The 23206-nt window shown below is 27.7% G+C and overlaps 2 protein-coding genes across 3 annotated transcripts; one reads left to right on the forward strand and one right to left on the reverse strand.

The window, feature by feature from the left end:
* Window positions 1–875: 875 nt before the first annotated feature.
* On the reverse strand, window positions 876–4365 carry LOC105792703 (putative F-box protein PP2-B12). Its single transcript, XM_012621424.2, has 3 exons — window positions 3780–4365; window positions 2847–2965; window positions 876–1812 (listed from the first exon to the last, which is right to left on the reverse strand). Exons 1-3 carry the CDS (start codon window positions 4095–4097, stop codon window positions 1317–1319), a joined length of 933 nt encoding a protein of 310 aa, XP_012476878.1. The 5' UTR covers window positions 4098–4365; the 3' UTR covers window positions 876–1316.
* A 12771-nt stretch (window positions 4366–17136) lies between these two features.
* LOC105792704 (protein TRIGALACTOSYLDIACYLGLYCEROL 3, chloroplastic) lies at window positions 17137–22556 on the forward strand. 2 transcript variants are annotated; one of them, XM_012621426.2, is made up of 11 exons: window positions 17137–17605; window positions 18257–18385; window positions 19555–19650; window positions 19764–19841; window positions 19922–19983; window positions 20345–20420; window positions 20739–20846; window positions 21088–21263; window positions 21351–21435; window positions 22181–22237; window positions 22342–22556. In XM_012621426.2, the coding sequence occupies exons 1-10, from the start codon at window positions 17405–17407 to the stop codon at window positions 22217–22219; spliced, it is 1050 nt and encodes a 349-aa protein (XP_012476880.1). In that variant the 5' UTR covers window positions 17137–17404; the 3' UTR covers window positions 22220–22237; window positions 22342–22556. The 2 variants fall into 2 exon arrangements, with proteins under 2 accessions (XP_012476880.1, XP_012476879.1); XM_012621425.2 differs by having other exon boundaries at window positions 17138–17605; window positions 22181–22556.
* Window positions 22557–23206: the final 650 nt, after the last annotated feature.

The following is a 23206-nucleotide window of genomic DNA, read 5'->3' on the forward strand; positions in this document are numbered from 1 at the left end:
AATATTTTGAGTGGAATGTAGTGACAAATAGAGTTGCCCATGAACCAGATCTAACGACCTGTCCAAAAAATAAGAGAGTTCGAGTAAAAATGTAAATTTAAAAAATGGACTTAGGCAAAAAAAATACTCATTTAGAAATAAGTCGGATCTTGAGTAAAAAAATTTTTGACCAAATCTAGAACAATAAAAAATCCTGTTGTTTTGCTACTGTTTTTCCACTTTTTGACACTTTTTTTACCATTTATTACTATTTTATTATTAATATTTAGTTTTGTATGACATAAGTTTTATTATTAATTTTATCACTATTTTAAAATACTTGCTTATTAAATTGTACTTATTTTAGTATTATTTAAATACAAAATTTTAATCAATTTTCAATTTGTTAAAAGCATTTATTTTAATATTTTTAATATATTAAATTTTTTATATAAAAAATTAAAAAATTTTAAAAATAATACAAGTAGACCGAGGTGAATTCAAATTTTAACATTTTTATCCAAACCAAACTCAGACAAAAATTTAGATCCATTGTTAAATAGAGCTAAACTTGGATCTATCAATCGAACCTGAACCTAAATTTTTATTAAGACCCAATCCAAACTTGACCTGCCCATGAAGAACTCCAATGACAAAATGTAATACAACAAATTAATATTATTTTTCTTCAATTTATAATAATAAATAAATTAATTAAAAATTTATTTAGAATAATATTTTAATTATTAAAGAACAAATTAAATTAAAATTTTATATTAAAAAACTAAAATCGTCCATTGACAGAATGTTCAACAGCATGCACTTGAATTTCTCCATTGTTTATCAAAACTTGGTACAATTTCTTTTCTTAAACAAACTGAACCAACAACAACAAAAAAAAAAACAACAGTTATTACGATTGAATATTTGTTCATATGAAATTTGCAATAAGTAGTATCATTAAAGATAGTATCAAATTATAGAAAAGGTAAATTCCTTCCGTTACTACAATGCCTTAACAAAGATCATTCAGTGCTAACATGATAAAAAGATGAGGCCTTGGGTATATCAAACAATAGAGAGGTTCCGAACCTCCGGTGACCCGTTGCTTCCACTTCATTTTTTTGTTTCTTTCAACTCCTCGTCTTTTCCCTCTTCTTTTTTGAGTTCTCTTGGAACCGTAGCCGCATGTCCATCGGAGCTAATACTTAACTTGACTCTTCATTGACAGAATCAATGAACAACAAGAGTACAGCATTTTAACTCTCCAAATATATGAACAAAGAGTCGGAAAATAATTGAACATACCCGTTGCCGATTGAAGTCAAGGGCAAACTTCAAAGACAAGGCCGAATTTCAATCCCCTGGACAATGAGACCACCCTTCCAATGACCACCTTCTACCTCCATAACACTCATTTCTAGTTCCCCATCAATGGATCCATCATTGAAAAACTCACCCAATTCAATTTCCAACCACCCATCTCCTCTAGTCTTTGGGTACTGATCATCACCACCTGCAGGGGCCAGAGGTACTGGCGCTTGCAACCCAAGGAAACGGGAACGGCTAAATAGCCCGATTCGCCTCGGTACAATCTGGTAACGTTGTCGAAGGCCTCTAGCTGCATCCAGATAGACTGTTCTCTTACAACCTTCGGTGCCAGCAATGCTGACACTAACCTCTGCAGGTTGGAAATCAAACCCGTAAGCCCTAGCAGTTGCTTTGAACACAAGGCAAGCCTTGTAGCGCGTCATGGGAGAAAGCATGGAGATTGCGATCTTCCCACGGATTTCAAGCCAACAAACATTGATAAGCTCTGCTACCTCTTCAAACCTGAAATATTTATCATATATCATAAGGGATGGATTGGGTCGTTTAAGCGTACTCCACTAAAGAGATAAAAGAGGAGCCTATAATGGCATATATCAGAGCAACATTGTATCCAAAATACAAAAAACGAAAACTTGGAGCAACATTGTTCTGACCCACGTATCTTCCGAACCTAATCTATCCAATATATCAACAATAGCATATTTTGATCGGATTCTTCAATTTCCTATAAATTATCCATTTTGAGTTCTTCATTTCTCGACCATGTACCTTTTGAACTTATTCCATCCAATAAATCTATAACAGTATACATCGATCATATTCTTCATTTTCCATAAATTATCCATTTCCGACATTTAATCATAGATTTATTCGAACATTAATATGAAGTTAGGTCTCCAAACACATAAAACAAGATTAAATTTTCAATCATACTTGTATCAGCCACATATTCCATTCTAAATAATATTAAATTATAACATGTGCAAGCTTAGGATACACAATTCTCCGCTAGGGTGTATAAAACCTAGATACCTCACAATTAGTGCATTTCACTGGTTTAATATACTACATACAGGGGAGAACAATCGGTTCGATTAATCATTTTTTTTTTTCAAACCGACTTAAGACTTCAACATAAGATAACCGACCAGATTCAAATTGACTTTAGTTGATAAAACCAACCAAACAAAACAAAACCGAATTCAGTCCAGTCAATTTCTCGGTTAACCAGCCTTGAGTTATTGCGTTGGGTTTATATGGTTATATATCTATATTATATAGTATAAAATATAAATATATGTTGGTTTACCGACCTAATTAACTTAACTGATTAAACTGAGGTCAAAACCAACCAACCCACCGCACCAGACTTAGACAAAACCAAATGGGTCGGTTTATCGGTTAAAAAGAAAATTGCTCGCCTTATATAACAGGTTAATAATTTGTTTCAAGTAAATTTCAACATATTGTATATTCATATCCCATTCAAAAGTATCCACATCATATTCAAAAATAGTAAGAGAAAAGAGAGAAACCTGGACTCAGGAATAGAGATCCATCTCCAGTAAGTTGGAGTGTCACCCCATACAATAAAGAGGTCCCTGGCAGATAGCATGTAAACTTTCTTGCCACTCACTCTTTCCAATTGAAGGCTCTGATTTTTTCATCAAAGATCAACAGTGTTAATGACTAGGTCAACATATCAATGGATCAACAACAAAAACAACCAAAATTTTGCATAAAAAAAGAAGAAAACATTATTTTTTTAGAAAAAATTTGAAAGTGAAATGTAAAGCATCTAAAAGTGAAAAATTGAGAATCGAAGCATTCAAAATTTAACTCTAAAATGGAAAATCAAACTAGGTAGCAACATTTCGGCCAAACATCAAAGATCAACATTGTTAAAAACTTAAGTCAACGTATTCGTGGATCACAACAAAAACAACTATACTTCGCATCAAAAAAGATTTTTTTTTTTAAATTTTGAAATTGTAACGTAAAGCATCAAAAAAGTGAAAAAATGGAAATCGAAGCATTCAATTTCTCTAAAAATGGAAATTTTAAATTACGTAAAACCTTTCAGCCATCATCAAAGATCAACATTGTTGAAAACTTAAGTCAACATATTCATAGATCAACAACAAAAACAATAATATTTCGCTATTATTTTTTGAAAAATTTTGAAATTGTAATGTAAAGCATCTAAGGGTAAAAAAATTCGGAACCGAAGCATTCAAATTCAACTGAAACTGAAAATTAAATTACGTGACAACCTTCTCGTCACCATCAAAGATAAATATTGTTAAAAAATTGAAGGCAACATACTCATGGATCAACAACAAAAACAATCAAACTTCGCATAAAAAGGAAAAACATTATTTTTTTTAAATTGAAATTGTAATGTAAAGCATCTGAAAACGAAAAAAAAAATCAGAATCGAATTATTCGAATTTAAATTACGTAACAACCTTTCGGCCACCATCGATTAGGATATGATTTTCACAAAGGCTAAGATAAAGTTCTTTCTTCGAAGAAAAAGAGAGCGACGAAGGAATCGAAGCCTGGTGATCCGACGGCAAGAAACTCTCCCAAACGGCGTCGGATTCGGAAGCCGATTTGAAAGTAGTTGAAACGAGTGACAACCGACACGCATCTCGAGGGGAAGTGAATGAAATCACGGTAGCGATGCAATCTTGCGGTAGATCAGTAAGGTTTAAACTGCCATACTTGTTCCCTCCTCCACCGCCGCCAACACCGCTTCCCATTTCAGAAACCTCCGATTTCATATACAGTGAGTAAGGTATTGGGAGGGTTTAGTGAGTGAAAAATGAGAATGGATGGGATAATATGAGTGAGTCTATATAATAAGAGGGGGAAAGGAAAGCTTAGCGGTTAAGTCTTGTAGTTTATAAGGAGAAAAAGGCAAAATTCGGCAATGGAATCGAATCCCTAAAAAAGGAGCTTTGCGTCTTTGCATCTGAGACTGGAACTTCAGGCTCTCGAAGATTCACCGTATCCGTGTCGGTCACCCACACAATATTGGTAATTGATAATGTAGGTATATATGTACATAATTATTATATTTCTTTTTTATGAGGTTTATATTTAATTTTTTAAACCTGTAAATAAAAAAAAGAATAATATAATTTTTGGTACTGAACTTGGCAACTAGATTTATTTGGTACATATACCTATACTTTCTTAGTATATTTTGATTCTTAAATTTAACAACTAGGTCCATTTTAACCACTAGATTTGCATTTTGTCAATATGTAATTATGTGACTAGTGTTCTTGAAACATGACCAAATCAGACTGACAGAGAACTGATTGATATAACAGTTTCAACAAAAGGGTTGAATCGGTTAACTCAAAAACTGCTTAAAATTTGTAAAAATAAAAAATCGAGATAGGAATCTATAGTTGAACAAGTTCAATCGGTTTAATATTTTTTTATTTATTTTCTTTTTACATTTTTATGAATTTTTAATTATTATTTATCTGACGATCAAACCGATCGAACTGGTTGAATCGAGAATTAATTATCTAACATATTTAACCATCAATCCGGTTATTAAAACAGTGAATATGACACTCTAAAATTTTACCATTTCATCACCTGAAAATTTAGATGAATTTTTTAATTTTCAAGTGATGATATGGCACTATTTAAGAGTGTTGCATCATCACATTTTATATTTTTCAAGTTCAAAACTAAAATAAAACTATTTTTCATGAATAAAATATATAAATACGAAATTAAACCTACTTACTAAATTTAGTGATAAAAATTATATTCTCATAAAATAACATTTTTAAAAATTAGAAAATGCTAGCTGTATTACTTAAATATCATATTTGATAATGTATGTATATAATTTTTATATATTTTCTTATGAGGTTTATATTTAATTTTTAAACTTATAAATAAATAAATAAAAGCATTTACTTTTGAATCTAATCATTTCCGATATCCACACAAATTCAATTTAGATATTAGGGATTGAAAAATATGAATTTTAAATTATTATTAGTTATTTACGAATGTCTCAAAAGGATTGTATGAATTAGTGACACATCATCGGTATTTTTTCAATAGTTTAATATCATATCAAAATTTTCATCTTGAATTTTAGAATTTTATCTTGAAATTACTGATGTAGTATTAAACTATTAGAAAGAGTTAACATCTTTATTTTATACAATCATTTATTGTCCCACGTATGCATATTTGAATTCATATTTCTTATTTAAATAACATATTCGAATTTGAATATATGAATTTATTAGTTATGAAATATTTATAATTTTGAGTTTATATATAAAAACATTAGCGAATTAAAATTTAGATTTTGTAGATTTAAATATTGAAAAATGATTGAATGTTTTGAAATTAATTGATCCCGTTATCTAATTGTAATATTATTTAATCCATATTTAAAATTTAATAGTAATACTTGAATAATTTTACGGATAGTAAACAAATTTGGATTGTTAGGTATATTTGTGGATTCGAAATATTTTCTAAACATGCAGATATTTGATCTGCTGTCTTTTTTTTTGTAAAAAAATAATCAAAATAATTTAACTACATAATAATTCTCAGAGCAGAGCTGTCACTTGTTTGGACTGTAGGAGAAAGTGCTAACATCTCTCTCAGGATCTCCTCAAAAATCTTCAGTCCTTAGTATGTATCAAAAGCTATTTTGGTCAAGCAGTCCGTAGTTTTATTGTGGTCCATATGAAGATGTTGAATATCCCACGAACCTCCATTCAACAACAACTGATGAATACGTTTAATGAGAGCAGAGTTCGAACTTGACAATGAGGAATTTTGAATGGTTCTGACCACCTTCAAGTTGTCACTTTTAAATTGTCATTATCGACACCTTCAAGGCTTTATTAGCATAAAAATATCATAATTTAAGGGTTAATTTATTACTTGATACTTAAAATTAATTTCAATTCTTAATTTAGTATTTATTTTTTTCAATGAAGCGATTATATTTTTCTTTCTAGAAGAGAAGACGAATATTCAATTATATTTAATTTTTCAAACAAAAGAGACGTTTACCTTTTTTTCAATTGAAAAGGACAATACTAGCTGTATTACTTGAAAAAATATTTTGAGAAAATATTTAAAAATCCTTCTTCAATGGGTATACGCCATAATTGAGAACCACATATTAGTATTTATGCATGTTATGAGTTTGATTTGCTTGGTCTTAAATTAATTACAGATCAATTCAACTGGAAATAAATAAATAAAATTTCAATAATGAAAGTAATATATTAATAAAATTAGATAAATAATTTTATTATTTAAATGAAATTTGGCTTAGGAATTATTTTTTAATATTCCCATGTTTATCTCGCATAAACTAAAAAAAGTCAACGAAAAATAAGACTTTTTTATATTAGTTAAATCAAGTCAAATATTATTATATTAATAATAAAATTTAGAATATTATATTTTATATTATTAAACATAATATCAATATTAAATAATATATAATAAAGCATTAATATAATTTGTATTGTTTATTGTTTTAATAAAATAACATTTTAATTTTTTTAATAATTCATTTTAAAATTAATATTTTTAAATAAAGTTTTGAATATTTTATTTTCCTAATATTTTAATAATAAATATGTAGATTATAATTTATTAAAATCTAATAACAAATGTATTTATAATATAAAATATTAATATTTTAATAATATAAATATGAATATTTATTTAAATCATACTTAACTTCATTTATTCCTTTTCGTTTTAATATCTTGCTAACTACTCCCATTCATATAACTTTTATGTTTTAATTAAGTCTATATAAAATAATATAATTATTATAAGATTTTTTTTTGGTTAACAAAGAGCAATGTTTTATAATTTTTGTAACAAAAATTATTTCAAGAAATTTTGTTGAAAAATATTTTTAAAAATCATTCAAACACACACACAAAAAAAAAAAGAGTTTTAGAAAAATCAATATATTTTTCAAAAGTCATTGACACTAATTTGTTTTCAATAAAACCAACACGAAAGATATTCAAATTGAGAAAGGTTTTAGATTGAAACTTAAAAGGTATGCTTTAGGATGACAAATATGATATTGTGCTCATAACACCAGCGTGACACATCCCTAAAAGCTGAGAGTACATTATTCGTGGACAACACTCTCACATTTACAAGACAATATTGATATTTCTTCAACTAGTATCTTGTTGGTACTTATTATTTTAAGTTTATTGTTGATAAAAAAATTTAAAATATATATTTAGAAACTTTGAATGTAGTAGTTTTTAAAAAACGGTTTTTATAAAAATTAAATAAATTAAATTATTTAAAATAAAAATTAATTTAATTTTTAGATAAAACGTCAAATTATCATAAATTATTGGTAAATAAGTACTAACAAGTGTTAGGTGTAACGTTAAAATACATTGCACTCCAATAAGAGAATGCGAGTTCAAACATTGTAAACAATATTGTTGAGAATTATGAACCCTAAATATGAACAATAAAATGAACATTTCGCTTTAATTTTATTAAAACTTAAAAATCTTAAATACCCTAGTAACCTTTTATGGTAAAAATTTAAATTGGACTTTTTATAATGTATTGGTGCCTTCAATTTATGACATCGAATTTAATCACACTTTTTATACACTAGATTATCTCAGTTTGAGTGAAACAAAACTTAATGTTAAATATATATATTAATAAAAAATTCAATAATTACACCTTAAATGATCTCGAGTTTAATCCTTGAAGCTTTGATTTTTGGTTATTTTATTTCGTTTCAAAAAATATTGGAGAAAATAAAAAAACAATATATTGATATTTATTATTTTCTAAAAAATAAATAATTTTATTAATTGGGTTGATTCATGGCATAAACTTAATATGCCCCAAAGTTACCGAATAGATAATTTTTCTAATCTCTATATATTTTTGTGTATTCTTTATATTAGTTTTACGGTCTATGTTTGGGGTGCATTGTTGTTCATTTCAGCAATATCGTCTTCAATGTTTAAACTTAATTTATCTCTTAAAAAGTATAATGCGCCTCATCATTACATCCAATATTTGTTAGTGTGCACTCCTATTTTATTTTTTAAAAGGGTTAAGTCACACTATTTAGCCTGAACTTGACAATTACTCTCACATTGGGGTTTTAATTTTTTTTGTCAAAGTTAGTCCCTGATGTTTCCTTGAAAATCATAGGACTAACTTGAATTAAAAAAAATTATGTCTCGATATGAAAACAATTGCCTAATTCAAGTTTCAATATAAAAATAATTGTCAAATTTACTGACTAATTGAACAAAAAAAATTAAACCTCAATATAGAAATAATTACCAAATTCAGACCTCAAATAATAATTTAACCATTTTCTACATTAACATAAATGTGTTAACTTATAAAGAAATGGATATTTTTAATTTAAATTAATGCGTTTCTAGAATTACATATACATCCTCAACAAATTTATGTATTTATTTGTTTTGCATACCGGCTCTAGAACCTTGTCAAGGTCAAGTGAGAAAAGCACTTAGCCATTATGGACAAGAGAAAGAACCAGGACCAGTCCCAAAACTAATTTTATATTAATATTTATTATCATTTGACTCATTACATCATATCACAAACTCAATAAAAAATTATTTAGTATAATTATAATAATAAAAAAATAGTTGCATCAAATCATGCATAGCAATTGACGTCCTCACAAATGTGATGTTGAAAATTTTTCACTAGGGTAAATTGCACTGTAGGCCATCTAACTATAATTAAGTTTCCTTTTCATCGTTCAATTATAAAAAGTTATAAAATAGTCCACCAACTAATTAGATTTGTCCTTATAAGTCTAAGACATAGTTTGGATAGGCAATCTGTTTACCTCTGGTGATGTTAAAAATAACAATGGTTGTGAGATTAGAAACAGCGGTGGGGTGTGTTTGGATTTAAACACAGTTGTAGTGGTGAGGTGAATTATAATGAAAAGAGAAAATGACCATTAAAGACTTTATCTAGAAAACATAAATATAATACAAAAAAGATGCAAATATTTAACAAAAGATATATTTTATTTAATATTTATGAAATTAATAAATAGATTAAATTTTATTAAAATTTTATCTATACCCAATAATCTTTTATTAATATTAAATAATTAAAATAATATATCAAAAATATTTTATTATAAATATAATAAATAATTAAATTTTATAGAAACTGATTTTATTTGAAATAATATTATTTATATATAATTATACATCAAATATTTATATCACTTAATTATAAATTTTACTAATTGCAAAAAAAATTAATAAGCAAAAATTTAACAAATATTAGAATAATAAAATATTATTGAAAGATGAAATAATGAAACAACTCTAAAATGAGAAAAGAAAAGATGGGTAAAAGAGGAAAAGAAAAGGCGACTGGAGTTAATTGGAACAAAGTACTCCAATAAAAAATTCCAACTCCATTGCGGTCAAAACTTTTATGGGTCAAAGTTAAAATGCTATCTAAAGGGATGATAAGGGAGTTAATTGGAGGCGACGTCTAATTAGGTTATTTGTTGTTAACTTTGTGATGAAGAGAATATGCAAAAATATATACATATAGGTGTAATAATAAATTTAGTTCTAAATTTTTATAATTTCTATCAATTTCGCCTTAAAATTTTTTGAAAAACTAATTTGTATTAAAGAAAAGAGTTATAGCCACCTTGTCACGGGATATTAATTGTTATAAGTTTGCTCACAAAATATTTCAAAAATATATATTATTAATCCTAAACTTAGATTTGACAATATTAGAACTCGGCTTGACTCGATTATATTTTTAATAACTATTTTGTACTTTTTATTGTTTGGTGAATTAATATTTTTTAACAATCTGATTATAAGTTCTAATTATATTTTTTTTTCTTTTAACATAATGTCTAGAACTACTCATAGCCCCTCCTCAACCCATAAATAAGAAGATAATACATTTCAGTACATTCGAATCCACGTCCTCCTATATTGACAACAATGTCCATGCCAATTGAATTAATACTCAATAAATTAATATAGTTAAATGACTTGAGGTGTAATTTATATAACCACAATCTATGCATAAGTATAAATTAAACATTACATAAAAAAATTATTTTAAATTCTAAATAAAAATTTGTAAATAAAAGTTTTAATTATATCAAAATTTACAATCGTATATTTATATTTAATTAATGTTTTATTAAAGAATCCTTTTACTTTTTAATATTAGTAATATTAAACAATTCTCAACTTCTTTTTCAAGAAAAAGCCTAATTCTTTTAAAAGAAAAGGAAAAAAGTCTTCTTATCTCAGACGTGGTTTCACATTTAAAATTAATAAATAAATTAAAGATTTGACTAATTGTCAATCAAATTATATACCAAAAGATTTGCTTTTCTTTTAATATAGATAAAAAGAAATTAAATATTCGGATTAAAACTATGATTATTAAGAGGTATTCACAGGATTTTGAGAAGACCTCAAATAAAATTAAGAAAACTGTTAAAATATTAAATAAATTAGTTTCTGAATTCAGTTTTTAATTTTTAAAATGTAAATTTTGTCACATATTAACACTTAAATTATCAATTTTGTCCTTTACTAAATAAATAAAATGTTCCAATTTTACTGGATGTGCTCGAAGGTACTCCAAAAATAAAATAAAAATTGTATTAAAGTGAAAATCAAAATTTTATAATTAATATTTAAAATAAATAATAATAATTAATGCCTACTTCTAAAATATGAAAAAAAATGAATCTTTTAATTTAAGAGCCAAATTTTAATTTTAATTAAGAAGTATATTTTAGCTTAAAGAAAAGACATTTTCTTGAAAATAAAGAAAATTTACATACTTTATTTTCCTTAAAAATAAAGAAAATAACACACTTTTTTCAACCCCATGTTTTCTTTTTCATCTAATTATTAATAAACTAACCCCAAAAGAAAAAGAAGGCGTGGAAGGCTGAGTCATCAACGTGGTCTTTTCACTCAATGTACACGTACTCCCACAAACTCTGCACTTTGAATCGGTTTTTAATTTAAATATAAATTAAATATTTTAAAAATAAATTACATTATTTAATCACCTTACTTTTTTTTGAATGTTTTCATAATTAAAAACATATTTCGAAGTGTCAATTCCTAAATTTCAAAAACAAATTTATTAATAGATTATAGGCAAAAATAATAAAGAGGCGAATTGATTTTTAAGTAAAAAATAAGTAAAAATTTTTAAAAATTTAAATTAATGACAAAATTATTATTTTATAATTTAAATTATTATATTAATTTTCAATTAAATTAGTATGGTATTATATTATTAAATAATTATTTAATAATATTTTAGTCAATAAAATAATAAATAAGATTCAAGTGATAATTCCAATACCAATAATAGAAGACATTGTATAGCTTGGTTGCTTACAACTCAACTCCATACATATGAGATTAATCAAATTATCTTCAAGTACTGATTTACAAGAGTTACTGGATTTATTCCACGTGTATTTTCAGAGAAATATTCGAGTATATAATAGTTTATTCTCTTCTACATTATTTGAATTTATACTACTAAATAAATAATTTGTTTGATTATATAATAGTTTCTCCTGAAATTTTAAAAATTTTAATTATATATTTAAATTTTTCAAAAAAATAATTAAACCGTTAAAATTTTTAAAATTATTATTAAACTTAGACTCTTCAATTTTTTTAATTTCTTAAAATCTCTAAATTTTTGAAAGTTTTAACTGCAGTATTAATCAATTTTTTTGAAAAATTTCACTAAAACTCTCAAATTTTTTAAAAATTTTAATTATGTCCCCTTAAAACTTAATGCCAAGATCCGTGACTACTTTTATCTTCCAAAATAAATATGGTGATATTTATTCATACATATCCATGGTGGAAGGCTTACGCCGGAATTTTTCAATATAAAGACAACTGGATCAAGATAGACTCGGTATGAAGGAGATTTTCGAAAATTATGTTATTGTTCATATTCACTTTGGCCCCTCAAAATTATAAAAAATTGATTTAATCATTTAAAAATTATAAAGATATATAGACTATTAACATAGTAAATTTACATTTTACTATAAAAAATATATAATTTAATTTTAACTTCCTAAAAAATAATTTTTAACTCCACCACTGATCACAACTCTAGCTCGTGCTTTTGGCAATTTGTGAGTGCAAAAATTCCAAGGAAAGGAACATATTTTGTTTTTCATGAAATAGTTGCCAATGAATTTTAGCTTTAAAACAATACTAGGGAAAGATGGTTATCCAACATGCAAAAGGAGACATACACGATAAATATGGTTTACAAAGAGGTGTTATTATAAGAAAGTTACATACATGTCAATCATTTTAGGGCAAAAAATAACATTATTATTTAACATATTTATAGTATAACTAATTTATATTATAAATTATTATTATTTATATTCTTTTAAACATTGCACATACGTAACTTTTAGTATTGCACCATCACTTAATTTACGATTTCAATTACTTTTATTTATACAATATTTTAATTATCTCTGGTTGTTTATATTAATTACATTAAATAGAATACTTTATTAAATTATATAAAAATGCAAATGCTTAAAAGGAGACCAGTAAAAAGAATGAAGATTGTTAATATTATAATAAGTTAGAAATATCTAAAAAGAATGGAGAATTGAAGCAATGGTTTTCAAAAAATCATCAAATCATACTCAAGCACGACAACGTTAAAAATATATAAAAGATCATTTTAATTGATATTGTTGTTGTTGTCTATGTCGTCATCGCCATACATGAAGTTAAAACATACGAGATGAAGGTTAAAAAAAAGTAAAACATTTTTAATTTATTTAGTGTAGGTGAAAAACATTTTCAACCATTATTTTTAAATTTATTTATTAATTTAGTGTAAATATTTTTCCGTTTTGGTATTTAAAATACATGTTAACATTGTTTTTATTTATGATGAATTATTATAATTGCTACACGTCACTTCCCTGTTTTTATTTTTGTAAAAATTATCATTTACTTTCTTACACAGATGGATCATATAGAATTGAAGGCGGTTCTCAGCGGCGGGGGTATAGGGAAAAACTGTGAAGGTGAATGGATTTTGAGATTTAATATATTTTTGGGGAATTGTTCCTTTTTTTTATGTATTATATATAATTTTAATATAAAATAAATATATATATAATATATATAAAATATGAGTTTAGAGAAACTTTTGAATTAACGGAAATACTCATTATTTTTCATCACACTATTAAATTGATATTTAAAATAATTATAATATTTAATTTAAAATTATTAGTTTAAAGTTGACATAAAATGTTGTAATAATTATACATTTAAAAGTAATTCTAATTTATTTTACAATTATTAGTTTAAAAAAGTTTGATGTAAATAAAGTTTGTTGATTTTAAGTTGAATTATTATTTGAATAGAACTTTAAGTATAAAATATAATAAGAAGTTATTATAATTGTAATTATAATTTTGATTAAAATGATTTTAATTTAATATTGACATTATTATAAAAATAAAATTTTATTATTTTTAAAGTTGTGCTCATTTATTCATGTAAAATAGAGTTATTAAATTGAATTGAATTTTAATTATATTAATTATCACTTAATCGTATTAGAGTTATATAACAATTAAAATTGAACTTTAACTTTATAAATAATAATTAGTAGTTAGGTATATTCAATAGTTATAATCAATCAAGTAGCATCTAAAAGATTACGGGTAAAATGAAATTTGTTAGCAATCATAAGTTAGATTTAGAGTAAACATCTTTTGTATTTTCATTTTATATAGTTTCAAATTTGTATATTTTAGGATAAACTACACCCATGGTTACTCTAAAATAGAGTTTGTCTTATTTTGATCACTCCAAATTTTTTATTAATTTAGTTACTCTAAATAATATAAATGTATGAATTAATAGCTGCCGTTAAAATTTTTATTTCTTTTAGCGGGTTGTTGATGTGACACATTAGCCCAATAAGTGACTAACATATGACATTTGTTATTGACTTTTGACTAAAATTTAACACATACTGTGTAGTTTTTCCACTAAACTCAATATAAAATGAAGGTGCTCGGGACCTTCTTTGGTTGACATGTTCACCATCATGGTCTTTTTTTATTTTAGAAAAATGGTTAAATTTCAGTGTTGATCCTTTTTATTATGCTTAAATTTGTGTTTTAACCGTTACACTTAATTTTAGGATGATTTTTTTGTCATCTATATTAAACTCGATACAAAATGAAGGCGCTTAGGGCCTTCTTTTGTTGACACGTTCACCATAATGGTCCTCTCCTTTTGTTTTTTTGTTATTTTTAGAAAAATGGTTAAATTCCAGTGTTGATCCTTTTATTATTCTTAAATTTTTGTTTTAACCATTACACTTAATTTTTAATATAATTTGGTCATTTACGTTTATAATGTTATTAATTAATCCAAATAGTTAATATCGTTAACTTCTCGATTAAAATGTTTCATAATTATATATAATTGAATGTCATAAGAGTTTTAGAGACGGATACAAATCTTTACATTTTTTAGATTTGCCTCACCTTGTTTTTTACATTGATCAAACTTCATTTTTAGCCCCTATACTATGTTGGAGCTTATAATTTAATCTATACACTTAACTTTTTACCCAATTTGATCTTTCTATTTGTATAATCTCATTAGCTAGTCTAAATATTTAATATTGTGAACTATTTCAACCAAAACATTGACGACAATTTGTTTTAAGAACATTATTTCAACAAAAAAAATTATCATTCGAGCAGATATTTTTAAGAAAAAACCACAAAAACATTCAACTTTTTTTTGTTACATTACTATTAATTGATTTTTTTTCTAATTTCAAAATGTCATACCATTGAATTTAATAAAATAAATTTAACAATAATAACAAATAGACCTAAATTTTAAATTCAAAAAGTAAAAAGTTTACATTTCTAAAATAGAAAATATAAGTAAGAGATTAAATTTTAAACGTATAAAATGTATAGAAATTAATATATATTTTAAGTTTTAAATTTTTACTTCACAGAGTCAAACTAGAGGTGTTCATGGGCCGGGCCCATAAAAAATTTTGGCCCGAGTCCTAGGCCCAGGCTCGGCCCGGCCCAAAATACGGGCCTGGAATTTTGTCCAGGCCCGGCCCAGGAGAAAATTCCTAAGCCCGAGCCCAGCCCGACCCATTTTTTAAATAAACACCAAAAAAATTTTAGAAAATTAAAAAAGGTATTATTTTTAAAATATTTTTAAAAATAAAAAAATATATTTATTATATTCGGGCCGGGCTGGGCTCGGACCAAAAAGTGATGCCCGAGGCCCAACCCATTTTCTAAACGGGCCTCATTTTTTTGCCGAAGCTCATATTTTAGGCCTATATTTTTACCCAAACCCTCCCATATTTTGGGTGGGCCGGGCGGCCCATGAACACCTCTAAGTCAAACATATAAGTAGTGAACAAAAACTTGAAAGTCATACTGATTAGGTGATAGCTGTCATGGGCTGCCTTTTGTGCTACTTTTTGGTATTAATTATTTGGGCATTAGTTATTTATTGGGCTCTTTTAGCTGAAACCCAAATTTAAAAGAAATAAAAAGTTCAATTCGAATACATTTCTCATTTATCGATAATGAGATTGGTCAGTAAATTTAAGTTCAAGATTAATTATACAAATAGCTCGTTTCACAGTTTATAAACAATAACTTTTTATTTAATAATTATTTCTAATAATTAAGTAACCTTCACATAAACATTATTCATGAATTGAATTACCTGTCGAAATTTAAAAATCTGTTTGAAATTTAGGAGGGTTTGAATAAAAACATTAAGTTCGAAAATAGACTTGTGTAAAAAGTTAAGTCTATTTAAAATACGAGTCAGGCTCAGGTTTGAACATTTAAGGCCTAAACTTGACCCGACTTAACCCATTTTTTTAGTTTGTAATGTTTTATATCATGTTTTTTTTTATATGTTATAAAATTAAAAAAATGTTAAGATGACTATATATAAAATTTTAATAGATAAAAAATATTGAATTAAAAATAATATAAATATATATTTTTAATTTTTTCAAAAACAATATGAATAGAATTAAAATGAGCTTAAGTTAACTATTTAAAAATATGAATAAATTTAAATAAAAAATTAAACTCTATTTTTAATTAAATTTAACTTAAACAAATATAAAATACATTAATATTATATTTAAATCCAATTCAAACTTCACCCGACTCCACACACCAATACCTCATATATACACACGGTTCCACCAACCAACTGACCATTTAAGCCGCCAATCCAATGAGCACATTCTTCACTCTTCTAATTTCTAATATAGGTGAAACTACATAATAGATGCTTATGTCATAGAGATTACATTAAATTAGTGATAGATGAATTTAATCCTTATATTATTAAAAAATTAAATAAAGGCCAATTGAAATACAAATAATATTTACTATTTAACATAGTTAATAATGTTAATGATTTTATAGTTTTATAAATGAAATTTTTGTTTGAAATTAAACTGTAATTTATTTAATTCTTTTAATAGTATAGAGATTAAATTGAGCCATTTTAATAAAGGGACTAATTTGATACAATTCCTATAATACAAGGTTCTCTTAGATACTTTAACCTTCTAATATAATACGAAATACCCTTTTTCTTTGTCCCAATTTTCATTTTTCATTTTTATCAATTTAATCATTAAGTTTTAATTAGATTTTTGGCTACTATATTCCAAATCCATTTGCCTACTTCAACTTTGGGGGACTCCATTTTTCTTTGATCAATATAAACCTATCTGGGTATTTCTCAGATTTCCTAAATCTCTATGAATCCGATTCTGGGTCTTCTCCAAATTCACTAATTTTCCATACCCAGATTTCCTTTTACAATTCTCTTTGAAATTTCGTTGTCAAAAAATGATGGGATTCTATTAATATATCAGGGTTTTCGAAGTTTTTTTTTTCATTTCTCTCAAAGAAAAAATGACAAGTGCGACCTTTTCATCAAGTTTATTGGGGCCGTTCCCTGTAGTTACATCAACTAGGCATTGTGATTTGGGTAAAGAAAGGAACAAATTTTGTTGTTTCAATGAGAAAAAGGGGCAAAGAAATGTTATCTGTGCTTGTATGGCTCCTCCTACTAGAAACCTGGGACGTGATGAATTCCATGGAACTAAATTTACTGTAATTATTTCTGCAATTTTTTTTCTGTTTTTTTCTCTCTTTTTTTATTTAATTTAGAAGGATTTTTAATGGAAGTTGATTTAGGTTGACTTGAAAATTTTGTGCTGTTTGTTTTAATGGAATCTGCTTGATTGCTAGAAATGTCTTTGCTTATATTATAGGACTTGCTATTACTTTCTTTTTTTCTTGTTTTTGTTTTATGCTTCCAAATTGTTTATAATTTGTTGTTTCAAGGTAATTTTTGCATCCAAATTATGCTTATATTGTCTCTTGCAATTGAACCGTGTAAAATTATCCAACTCTTTTTTTAGGCATTTAGAGATTCTAGTCTCTGTTTCCTTATTGCTATTTGTTTTTGCTTTAAAAAAAGGTAGCTAAGATGCAGAAGTAAATGGTAGAACATTAGTGGACAAATAAATAAAATGCACTTCCATTTCTAACATAATTGTTTTATTTAAGTATGCAATTTTAATGTTTAATTGTTTAAAAAAATATTATTTTTGTGTCCAAATGAACATTTTGCTTTTGGAATAGGAAACAACCAGCAAAAGCAATAACCAAGTGAAGCCTTGGGAACTCGAAGATATGAGTTTACATGTTTTATTTTTAGTTTCTCAGTCTCAACATGGTGATTTTTGCATTTATTTTTAGGAATCATCCAAATATGGGAATTTCAGCAAGGAAGTGAAGCATGAGAATGATTCTGATGTTCTCATTGAATGTCGAAATGTTTACAAATCATTTGGAGAAAAACATATCTTGCGAGGTGTGAGCTTCAAGGTGATTTTCTTGGCTTTAGATATGTTTTATGTTATTTCCGTGAGTGTTTGGACTACATGTGAACAGATATTTATGGATTGTACTGCATGAGGGTTGTTTCAAGTTCTTAGAAGATACTTCTTGGAATTACTGTTTGAACATTTTTACTCGTAGGAAGAGTTTTCCGTTCTATCGTTTTCAAACAAGTGCATAAGATGACATGGAGTTCTAGATTACTATGCTAGACTTCACTATATTCGTTCCAACTTATTTCATCTTCACTAGACTGAAACTTTTATTTTCCACCACATGAATAAAAAACAGCTTTCTTTCATTTTATTTTCCTATCAGGAAAAGAAATTGGGTTTCTATTTCATGTTTTTTTCCTTCATTACTGATTATATTTTCTGGTTTATAGCTGCAATGGAGATGGTGATGTAAATGATCAGTTTTAGTTGAGTGTATTTGATAGTCTTTTTTGTTGATTCTTAAAGGGGATTAGTTCCATTTAGGTGTTTGGTTTTAAATTTCACTAGTTCTATCTATTTCATTTCATTGTACTATCTTCCTACTTCAAATCTAATTTAGCTTTTTGATAACATATATGGTTTAGTTTAGGTGGTTTTTAAGGATGTATTGTATATAGCCCCATCTTGATTTTAAGTTTCTTCAACTTCGGGATCATGAATGAGAATCGGACCTTATGTCTGGACTGCATTGAAGTATTTCTCTCAAATTGAACAGAACTAACTTTGTCTCGAATGATTTAAGGACTTCATACTTTCTGGGTACCCAAAGCATGTTCAAACATGGACGGTTTAAGGTTGGCTCGATCATACCTGACACCTTAGCCATAGACAAAATGGGATATATGAGTAACATGTTAGCCTTAACTTGGTGGCATCCTGAATTAGTCGTATCAAGTTCTTATTTACAGTTTACAGTCTTAGATGTCTGTCTAGTGTTCTATAATGATATGATGTATCCATGTACTTGTATCCTAATTTTGGATCCCTTTTTACCAATTCCCCATGTCCAAAAATATGAACAAAGGTGAGTTAGAAACATAAATTTTCTTTGTGTACGATCATAGCTCGGTTTTTTGCCATTTCATGTAGTAGTATTCTCTATTATTATTAATTTTGTTTCACTTTTTTCTGTTGATTCCTAACGTCTCCTTTGATTAATAGATTAGGCATGGTGAAGCTGTTGGAATTATTGGTCCTTCCGGCACTGGGAAATCTACGATTCTGAAGATTATTGCTGGACTTCTTGCACCAGACAAGGTGAGCAATGCTTATTGAGTCTGTCTTCATAGTTTTGGTAATTCGTTTGTGTTGCATATTGATTTATTACTGCTTAGATCCTTATAAAAAGAATACATAACTCTCATGTGTAGGGAGAGGTATATATTCGAGGCAAAAAGAGAATGGGTTTGATTGGTGATGATGAGATATCTGGTCTTCGAATTGGATTGGTAAAATTTTATTTAAGCTCTAAATATGATATAATTTATCAGTGGCATGATCCATTTCTTTGTTTACTCTTCGCTAACAGGTTTTTCAGAGTGCAGCACTTTTTGATTCTTTGACCGTTCGTGAAAATGTTGGTTTCCTTTTGTAAGAGACAGTATAAATTCTTTCCTACAAATACTGCCTTTTTTCCTTAGTTTTTAGCAATGTTTTGGTGGTCGAACTGATCAGGTCATTGGTTCGCCAGTCTGATTAAAAAATTATTGAAAATTCAAAAAATAAAAATAAAGCAACCTGGTTCAACCAGTTCCCGGTCTAAACCGGTTCAAGGCCATTCTCCAGACCGGTACCCCGGCTGGTTCCCAGAACAACCAGTTTGACTGGCCAGTCCAGTCCGGTTCAAACATCATTGGCTTTTAGGGGGTTATCTTGGATTCTGATTTCCTTTTCTCCCAAAATAAAGAAATTACTTGAGCTGGTTGATGACTTTGTGCTTATTAATGCATAGATACGAAAATTCATGCATGTCTGATGAACAAATTTCACAGCTCGTGACGGAGACCTTGGCTGCTGTTGGTTTAAAGGTATGCTTGTGATTCCACTTCCTTTTCTTGGATAGCATAGAATGTTAATTATCTGTCCTGGCTCGGAACTTTTTGGCTTGATTCAGAGTTAACCTGTAACAAATAAGTAAGATCTTAGCAAGATGTTGGGTCGGGCTTAAGTGAAAATCAGCATAATGAACAGTTGGAACTTGTTTTCCGTAGTTAATTGTGGAATCTCAATTCTCATAGAACGTAACAAGTGTATGCCTTTACTTCTGTCACCTCTTTCTGCACTGTAGGTGCCTTAGTATTTAAGTTTCCGGCTGATTAAAAATTCTGACGCAATGTTCTCTTCAGGGAGTTGAAGAAAGATTACCTTCTGAGTTGTCCGGAGGAATGAAGAAAAGAGTTGCTTTAGCTCGTTCTATAATTTGTGACATCTCCAAAGAATCAATTGAGCCGGAGGTACAGTAAATTTCTCTTTGAAATTAATGGATGTGGATCGGAAGTTGTAATGACGTATAACTGCCTCGGTTTTGTATCTTAAGATAAACATTCAATTGGTCTTCCTTTCAAGTTTCTACTAGTATCCAGCCGATCCTATTTTCTTTCAGAGTTTAATCCCTAACTGTAGGACCATAAAATTTAGTCCACATTCCCACTGGAGTATATATTCCGGCTTGGTCACCTCCTTTTATTTCTTCAGGTGCTTTTATATGACGAACCAACAGCTGGGCTCGATCCAATTGCATCGACCGTTGTTGAAGATCTCATCCGCTCTGTCCATACAAAGGGTGAAGATGCATCGGGGAAACAAGGGAAGATTGCATCTTATGTGGTTGTTACTCATCAACATAGTACCATTCTAAGAGCTGTTGACAGGTTTACCCCGAAATCATGATGTTTTTAATTGGTTTTTTGCTATGATGTTGGATGCCATACTTAATGAACTTCATCTTTACGTAATAGGTTATTGTTTCTTCATGAGGGGAAGGTTGTTTGGCAAGGAATGACCGAAGAATTTACAACGTCGACAAATCCAATTGTTAGACAGGTAATGACTGAAACTAGTTGCCATGAACTTAAAAAGAGAATACAGTGTAATTTATCTGATGCATATGGGCATGAGTATTGGGATATGACCCTTTGCAGTCCCTCGAATACATGGAAAAGCTTAGAAAATAATTGAACATACCCGTGTCAGTCACATCCCCTTGTTTGATACTCACATAGTAGTTTGAGTGACATAGGTACACCTTGTCTCTCTCTTATGAGCAAGAACTAAGGGCAGTCGGTTTGGGATCTTCATGCATATGTTACTTCTTAGATCATTGTTTTTGGAACTGGACCGGACCATCTGGTCGGACCGGTAGGATTGGGACCTGGCCGGGGCATTGGTCTAGAATAAGGTGTTGGATCGGTTGACCAGCGAACCAGTTGAACCAGCCGGTTCGAATTGGTTGAACTGTTTTTTTCCTTCTATTTTTAAATATATATTTTTATTTTTTAATAATTTATTCAATTGAACTGGTTGGACCGGTCGAACTAGGAAATGGTGGTCTGAGCAGTTCGACCACTAGTCCAATTTTGAAAACCTTCTTAGATGAGTTAATACATATGTTTGTGTCTATATATGTAAGAGAGATATCCATATATTTTTATGTCCTATTCACATATATCATGCAGGTTGAATTTTGAGTAAATTAAATGTTATATGTATCGATAAATTCAACAGATGGATTGTGTTAATATATATACCGACATCTATGATCTTATTTAATTGCCCTTATGTTTTTCAGTTTGCATCTGGGAATCTGGATGGTCCAATCAGATATTAGAGGCACATATATACGAAGGTTTCAAAAGATCAAATCTGGTCATTGAATTTCTTTTTAGCTAGGATTCTCAGGAAAATTAAGTAAAAAATGTCAATTTTCAATGTTTGGCATTGTATTTGCAGGTCAATGTTGTTTTAGATCAGTGTAGCTCTTTTCTTTTGGGGAGTTGGTTACCTTTGCTATTATCTTTGCAAGTGTTCTTTCCTGTAAAAAGACTTTATTTTCTACAACAGAAATTAAAAAATCCTGCACTCTGAGAACATACCATTTTTTAAGTGTAAAATGACAATTATTGGATGCAAAGAAATAATCAAAGACAAATCCGAAGCTTAATTTAGTTGATTCGTAAAGTTATTCTTATGGTTTTGCCTTTTAATTATATTAGTGTTATTTGAATTGGATTGGATCGGTTGAGTTGGGAACTAATTGGTATATTGATCTAAGCATGGTGAACCAATTTTTGAGCGAATCATTCAAAATTTGTAAAAAAACCATATAAAAATATATTGATGGTTGAATTAGTTTTATAAATTTTATAAATATTTTTATTGTTTATTTATTTAAGTTTTGCTGCACCAATTATTGAATTAAGAATTAGTAATTTGAGCTTTAAAGATGAAAAAGTAATTTCAAACCTTGAACATATGCCTTAAAATAGACACGAAAAACATTGGTGTGGCTATTAAAATAATATCTACTTTTTAGAGACTATATTTGGTTAAAATATGTTATAGGTTATTATACTCTTCACAAATTTAAAATTTAGTCCTTATAATTTTACTTTTAAGAATTTAATCTCTACTTTTTATATTTTAAAATTTAAATCTAACTGTTAATAGTGTTAAATTGTTTTTAACAACCAATTGGTGGGTACTGATTGTCACTTGGAGTTTACTAACTAAATTTAAAATAAAACTTAACAACCCAATAGCTTAAAATAAATACTTTCGAAAAATTCAATGATTATTTTGTAACCTTTTAAAATTA

Source organism: Gossypium raimondii, chromosome 8, assembly GCF_025698545.1.
Source record: "Gossypium raimondii isolate GPD5lz chromosome 8, ASM2569854v1, whole genome shotgun sequence".
Lineage (NCBI taxonomy): Eukaryota > Viridiplantae > Streptophyta > Magnoliopsida > Malvales > Malvaceae > Gossypium > Gossypium raimondii.

Excerpts from the sequence above, each read along its gene's own strand:
- LOC105792703 (XM_012621424.2), bottom strand. The coding sequence starts at position 4,097 with ATGAAATCGGAGGTTTCTGAAATGGGAAGCGGTGTTGGCGGCGGTGGA. Across the intron at positions 2,966-3,779 it reads TAATCGATGGTGGCCGAAAG|AGCCTTCAATTGGAAAGAGT; the intron begins GTTGTTACGTAA and ends TGAAAAAATCAG. Across the intron at positions 1,813-2,846 it reads ATCTCTATTCCTGAGTCCAG|GTTTGAAGAGGTAGCAGAGC; the intron begins GTTTCTCTCTTT and ends TAAATATTTCAG.
- LOC105792704 (XM_012621426.2), top strand. The coding sequence starts at position 17,405 with ATGACAAGTGCGACCTTTTCATCAAGTTTATTGGGGCCGTTCCCTGTA. Across the intron at positions 17,606-18,256 it reads TCCATGGAACTAAATTTACT|GAATCATCCAAATATGGGAA; the intron begins GTAATTATTTCT and ends ATTTATTTTTAG. Across the intron at positions 20,847-21,087 it reads AAGAATCAATTGAGCCGGAG|GTGCTTTTATATGACGAACC; the intron begins GTACAGTAAATT and ends TTATTTCTTCAG.